Source organism: Gekko japonicus, unplaced genomic scaffold, assembly GCF_001447785.1.
Source record: "Gekko japonicus isolate JY-2015 unplaced genomic scaffold, Gekko_japonicus_V1.1 scaffold2762, whole genome shotgun sequence".
In the NCBI taxonomy this organism is placed as follows: Eukaryota; Metazoa; Chordata; class Lepidosauria; order Squamata; family Gekkonidae; genus Gekko; species Gekko japonicus.
Genome location: NW_015173220.1, coordinates 19,682 through 26,409, shown reverse-complemented (window position 1 = coordinate 26,409; position 6,728 = coordinate 19,682). Strand labels below are relative to the sequence as shown.

Below are 6,728 nucleotides of genomic sequence, written 5' to 3'. Positions count from 1 at the left end.
AATAGGTGGGGGGGGTTGAGTGTGTCCAGGAAGCGAATGGGGAGGGCTAATTCCAGGTATTGAGGCGAGGGGGGGGGAGGAGAGAGAGATTGGGAATGGGGGAGGGGGGACACACAAGGAAGTGCTGGCTAAGTGGGGTGAGAATTTTGGAGGGAGGAAGAGCCCAGGGGTCGTCGGTAACAGGAACGTGTGAATCGAGGGGCTGGCTTAAGTTAGGGTTGCCAGCTCCAGGTTGGGAAACTCCTGGAGATTTGGGGGTGGAGCCTGGGGAGGACCGGAACCTCAGCGGGGCACAAGGCCACGGAGTCCACCCTCCGAAGCCTCCATTTTTTTGATTTCTGTCGTCTGGAGATGAACTATAATTCCGAGAGGATACCCAGGCCCCGCCTGGAGGCTGGCATCCCGAGAGCGTATTAAAGGGGCAGGCTGGGCTAAGCAGCTTGGGCAGGGTTTTAAGGAATAGGTAGAGGCGCGTGGTTGGGGGAGGGGTGGGGGGGGGGGAAGGATAGAAAAGACTGTTGTTCCCGGTAGTGGGAGAAATAAGGTAAATAGAGGGGGGAATCACAGGGGGGGGAGATAGGCGTCTAAGAAAGAGCATGTTGGGCAATGCTACCTCACTGTTTTGAGGGTTTAAGGTGTGGGTAGAAGGGGGCTGAGGTGGTTAAGTAACTGGGGGAGGCACTGGGAGTATTGAGGCAGAAATTTGGAAGGAGGGAATAAAGAGTAGACAGAGGTCTGGTGTAAAGAGCTGGGTCAGGGAAAGGGAGGCTGTGAATGAGAGGGGCTGTGGTGTGTGAGGTCCATCAGTGGCTATTAGCCACAAGGTATAGCTAGGGGCTCTGGGGCAAGTGATGCTCTGTCTTCATGGTGCTTGGGGGGGGTCAACAGTGGGAGGGCTTCTAATGTCCCGGCCCCACTGGTGGACCTCCTGATGACACCTGGTATATCTGGCCACTGTGTGACACAGAGTGTTGGACTGGATGGGCCTTTGGCCTGATCCAACATTGGCATCTCTTATGTTCTTATGAGATGGGGCCATGCTGAGGCCCAAAGGATCTGGGAAAGGGATGAGGAGGCAGGACCAGAGTTGTGGAAGGGTGTGTGTGTGAAAGGCTATAACTAAGGAGGTCAGGATGTGCCTGTGAAGTGAGAGGAAAATGTGCTTGGTTATGGGTGAAGGGGAGTATCGGAGACTAGGGGACATGTGGATAAGAGGCTGGCTGAAGGGCCTTGCTGGGTTTTAGCTCAGGATAGCTAACAATCATGCCTTGTAGGCAAAGGGGAGGTCTGTGTAAGAAGCTGAGAGCACGGTGTGGGTGATTCCGGCTTCTGTTCTGGTGCATAAAAGGTAAATGGAACCTCCGTGTTCAGAAGCAGTGTACCTCTGACAGGCAGGAGATGGAGTCCCAACAGGGGAACGGCTTCCGTGCCCTGCTTGTAGACTTTCAGGTGGGCTACTGCTAGGAGCAGGATGCTGGACTAGGGCTCTTCCTCTTAAGTCAGTTCACACATCCCCGCTAAGATCATCTGCACCCCATCTCCTGGACTTTTTCTCTCCATTACCTTCAGGTTTCTTTTTATTTAAAAACTCTGTGTCCTTCTTCCCTCCCACTCCCCTTCTCACAAGCTGTTGAACCCCTTAGTCACCTCCTCCCACTCTTATCTGTGCCGCTTAAGCTTAAACTGCATGGCTCCCTAGGCCCAACCTGTTCATTATTAGCCCCTCCTTTGAGGACAGCCCTCTCTGGTCCACCCCTGGGTTACTCTCCTGTTGCCAGCTAAATTCCTCAGTGGAGCCCATGACCCTGAACTTTCTCTACTCTTCTGTTTGATCTCTGTTGGAAATTCTCTCGGCTGTGATTGAGTCATGTGTCTGTTTTGTACAGGGCCTACCTAGCGTGCTTGCAGTGAAGAGAAGAATAGTGGAAGCAGTCCTTATTGACAGTGCTTCTTAGGCTGGCTCTGGTACCCCATCCTTGCTTATATTACTGACACAGGGCTGTCCTAGCAGGAGGATAATCTGTAGCTTAACGTCTTGAATGTTTGTGTAGCACACTGGTTTGAGAGCATGAACTGAAAAGCACAAGTTTCAGGTCAGCACAACCATGAACTCTCTGGGAGGGTTCTGGAAGGATTCATTTCCACAAGTGCCCTCTTTCAGTGGACGTTCCCTCCCAGCCCCATATAAGACAGCAGAGCTAATGTTGGCTTGTTTTACGGGGCCGTCGTAAAGATTACTAAAAGAATGAGCAGGAGCTGTAACTCAGTGATAGGAACTGCGTACGAAGTGTGTATGGTCCCGGGTACCTTCAGTTAAAAGCGTCTCAGGTAACTGAACTGGGGAAGACCTTTCAGTGCCTGGAATCCTGGCGAGCTACTGCCTGTCAGAGGAGACAATACTGAAGAGTACACTGAACCAATGGCTTGACAGTAAAGGCAGTTTTATAAGTGACTCTGAAATGGAGGCAACCTGGCTCTTTAGTGTCAGGGCTACCTGTATTGATGAGCCTTTGTGGGCTGGGGCCATGGCTCAGTGCTTAGCTTATCTGGCACTTTGAAGCAATCAGGCTGTGGCCTTGTCCACAGATCTCTGTTTGCCCTTTATAAAGAAATTCAGGCCCAAGGACATCTGCCTGCCTTGTACATGGTATGCAAATGAGGGATTCCTGCATATATTATGCTAATTGTGGGCGAGGGACTCTAGGTAAGACACTGTAGCCTCATCCCCTGGTCATCAGTGTCTCTGCTGCCCAGTCCAGTGTGGCATCTGAGATTTCCCTAGATGTTGCCCTGTGCTTTCTAGCTCTGCTTTTTAGGCTTAAAGATTAACTTTTTGGACAGTATATAAAAAACAAAAAGTTGAGAGACTGTTGAGTTCTGCGCCTCAAAACCCGGCTGCAGAAACATGGGATGCATGAGGCATTTATGTCAGATTTCTGGTGGAATGGAAAGAGGATGGAGTGCGTGTGTTATGTCTTGATTCTGGCTCAGAGGGGAGAAACAGCTTTCCCATGGCCTAAATAAAAGGGATCATATTGATGTAGGTTAGAGGAATTGTCATATTTTTGCTGTGGTGGATTGATGGGCCTGGAGGAGATGCTGCATGTACGCTCTGGTGTAGCTACAGGAACGAATGATGTGTAGGAAATAAGAACACGTTTCTGATTTGGGAAGTGAGGAGTTCAGGTCCTGCACCTGCTTCTTTCCGTCTCTCATTGCCCCTTCCTTCACCCCTTTTGCAGATTATGTCTACTTCGAGAATTCCTCTAGTAACCCCTACCTCGTACGCCGCATAGAGGAGCTCAACAAGGTAAGGGTAGCACCAGGCATGGGGAGGGAGCTCAGCTCTGCCCTGTGGTGGACAGCCTGGGAAGCCAGGGTATGTGGACAGGATGTGGGTTAAGTGGGAAACTCCTGAGTGTAGTAGAGGCAGTTTAGATGAGCTCCAGATCTTGGAGCTGTAGCTGCCACCCACCGGCAAGCCTGTCCGTCCATCAACAGCCTTGTCCCTCCTCTTCCTCCCGCAGACGGCCAATGGCAATGTGGAGGCCAAGGTGGTCTGTCTGTTTCGACGGCGTGACATCTCCAGTAGCCTCAACAGCCTGGCTGACAGCAATGCCCGTGAGTAGCAGGAGGGATCTGGACATAATTCTGAGTGGTAGATGGAATTCTTTTCAAGGCTGGTGGTTTCAGAGGATGAAATTGCTTTTTTTTTTGCCCCTGCATGGCGATGGGGTGTTTGGTTTGGAAGGTGTTGTACTGGGGTAGGGCTTTTGCAGGATGCCTGGGAATGGATGGTTTGGCAAACAATCTGGTGACTCCAGCTTTCCAGGGAGAAGGCGGGGAGAAGAGACCAGGTGAAGGGGGAGGGCGGAACTGAGCTGTTGCCCTCAGGTTATAGGGAGGGGAGGAGGGATTCTGCCCAGGAAGGAGAGAGCAGCAAGGGAGTGGGTGAAAGGCCACCCCACCCTCTCCCCGGAGCACCACTCTCCTCCGGAGAGCCAAGGCTGGCATTTTCCTGCCCAAGCACCTTGCTCAGGAACTGCCTCCCTTCCAACTTCTGTAGGGGTCTCGTTTGTTTTGATGTGCCATTAGTATCTTCGCACCTCTCCACTGGGGTGACCAGAGCTAAGCTTTTCCCTTTCATGCCCAAAGCATAATAGACAAGAGCAATAGTGTATGCAAAGAAACAGCTGACTGGTTTTAAACTTTGGCTGGTGTTGAATTGTGTATGTGGGGAGGAGAGGGGGGACTCAGGCTTGGGACAGGAAGAAGAGCTATTGGCTGTGGAAAGCGGCCCTTTCATAATTCAAGCTGGGAGACAGCAACAGTGTCGCTCAGGAGCACCTGGTCCCTGGCTTTTGCCAGGCATAGGCGTCTCTGACTTTTAGTGCCACAGGCGAGCCCTTGGCTGCTTAAAGGGTTAACAGGAAAGGGATAGCGGCTGGGGGAGGGGAAGGGGCATGCGTGGCTCTGCATAGGGCTTCCTGGCCTCTTGAGCAGGGGCTGTGACCTTGACTGTGCCCAATCAGACCCTGCCGGTTCTTTAACCCACCCACCCGAGGCAAAGGGTTTCCTGAGCTGAAAAGCAGGGAGGGTGGAGCCAGCGTCCCACTCGTTCCTCTAGTCCCCACCCCCCTGGGACACTGCCAAGTTCTTGAAGCAGATGGGGGGGATGGGAGAACAATGTGCTTCTTGGTGGCCGCCGCTGCTCAGCTGCTTCCGGGATGGCGGATGACTGCGCGTGGTGGTCTCCCTTGCTGCTGTGGAAAGAGAGCAGAAATGACAACCCTCGGCAGCAGTCGCTGGCAATTGGAAATAAGCCCCATGCTGCATTCTGGATGGAAAGGGAAACGAAAATAATCATGGGGTTGGTGCATCCTTCCCTCTGAGAAAAGGCTAAAGCATTTAGGGCATTTTATTTCAGGAACACATAAGTGCCAGCGAGGAAGGGAAACATGATCACGGTTATAAATTGTGTGTCGGGATGGGGGCAGGGAGAGACATTTTCCTTGCTCCTATTTCTAAAATTCACTAGCCTTCAGTGAAGCTGACCGGCAGACCCGTTCGGCTTAGAAAAAGGAAGTTGTCCTTTAAACAAAGCATTAACAACGTGGATTCCACTACCTCATGACATGGCAATCACTACTAGTTTGCATAACTTTAAAATAAATTACAAAGATTCATGGAGGATGGTAGCTATAGCATAGGCATTAGCCACAGGAACCAAAAAGAACCTCCATGCCCTGAGGCAATATGCCTTGAAATTCCAGGTGTTGGGTGGATCCTCACCTTCCCATCCTGCTTGTTTCTGGATGCATCTAGCCACTCTTAGAAACAATGCTGGACTAGCCGATCAGATCAGGGCGTGAGTGCGATTGCTGATTTGGAGGAGGGGTGAGATCTTGCAGTCTCTGGAAGACATGACATGCCTAGAAATGAGCAGTGGATGGGTCTGTGTGTGCGGAAATGCTTTACACACTTTTCGTCTTCTGCCCAGGAGAATTCGAAGAAGAATCCAAACAGCCTTCGGTGTCAGAGCAGCAGCGACACCAGCTGAAACACCGGGAGCTCTTCTTGTCCCGGCAGTTTGAGTCCCTGCCTGCTACCCACATACGGTAAGGAGAGGCAGGAGGGGGATGGGTTCCATCTTGCGTACCCTTGGCTCCTGTGCAGCCGAGGGAAAGCGGGGCCTGCTCTTTTCAGGCCATCTGAGCCAGCCTGTCTTTGAGCACAGCAGCAGTGGAGAGGCTGGGCTCAGGGATATGACACAGGTTCTCCTTTCCCTTCATCCTCGCAGGGGGAAGTGCAGTGTTACCCTGCTCAATGAGACGGACGTCCTCAGCCAGTACCTGGACAAAGAGGTGAGTCAGGAAGGGAAAGGTGAAGTTACCACCTCCGGGCTCCTGAAGTTCTAGGCTTGCGATCCGGTGGTTTTCTTTGGGCACCATCAACCAAAGCAGTGGGTGTGAGGTATTACCTGTCCTTGGATCTGGCTTGGTTGCTCCTGGTTTGGCAGAATGAACGAAGAAGGGGCTGAGAATATCAGGGCAAATGTTATTAATACTTCGGACCCCACTTTTCCTCCCAGGATTGTTTCTTCTATTCACTGGTCTTCGACCCTGTCCAGAAGACTCTCCTGGCTGACCAGGGTGAGATCCGAGTGGGCTGCAAGTACCAGGCAGAGATTCCTGACCGGCTGGCGGAAGGTGAGTGGGGGTGCTGGGCCCTGTCACTTGTGCAAAGCACATTTCCCCTTGCCAGGTTTCTTCCCAGAGGGAATGTGGTGGCCCAGTTGTGCTGATAGCCCCTCCCTGATCCTCCCCCAGGAGAGTCCGATAACCGGAACCAGCAGAAGATGGAGATGAAGGTTTGGGACCCTGACAACCCTCTAACAGACCGGCAGATCGACCAGTTCCTCGTGGTGGCTCGGTGAGATCCGGCTGGGGGGTGGTCTGGCTTTTCTGGCCGGGTTGACTCGGACTCCAACGGGTCGTTAACCTGCTCTTGTCTCTTCCTTCGTGCCAGGGCCGTTGGCACCTTCGCTCGGGCCCTCGACTGCAGCAGCTCCATCCGGCAGCCCAGCCTTCACATGAGTGCAGCTGCTGCCTCCCGGGATATCACACTGGTAAGGGACATCAGCCCTGGGGGTCAAGCAGGGCTGAATAAGTAAATAATAGTTGAGTGGAGAGAGAGTGACTGTGAAAAACTGGGGAAAAGGGGGGGGG

At 52.5% G+C, this 6,728-nt stretch overlaps 1 protein-coding gene across 1 annotated transcript in view; it reads left to right on the top strand.

The window, feature by feature from the left end:
- The window catches only part of MTA2 (metastasis associated 1 family member 2), a 13,932-nt gene that overhangs the window by 770 nt on the left and 6,434 nt on the right, over nucleotides 1–6,728 (top strand). The window contains exons 2-8 of the mRNA XM_015422707.1: nucleotides 3,243–3,310; nucleotides 3,528–3,621; nucleotides 5,501–5,618; nucleotides 5,801–5,864; nucleotides 6,092–6,209; nucleotides 6,330–6,432; nucleotides 6,529–6,628. Coding sequence (XP_015278193.1) covers nucleotides 3,243–3,310; nucleotides 3,528–3,621; nucleotides 5,501–5,618; nucleotides 5,801–5,864; nucleotides 6,092–6,209; nucleotides 6,330–6,432; nucleotides 6,529–6,628 — 665 coding nt within the window. The remainder of the gene's footprint in view (nucleotides 1–3,242; nucleotides 3,311–3,527; nucleotides 3,622–5,500; nucleotides 5,619–5,800; nucleotides 5,865–6,091; nucleotides 6,210–6,329; nucleotides 6,433–6,528; nucleotides 6,629–6,728) is intronic.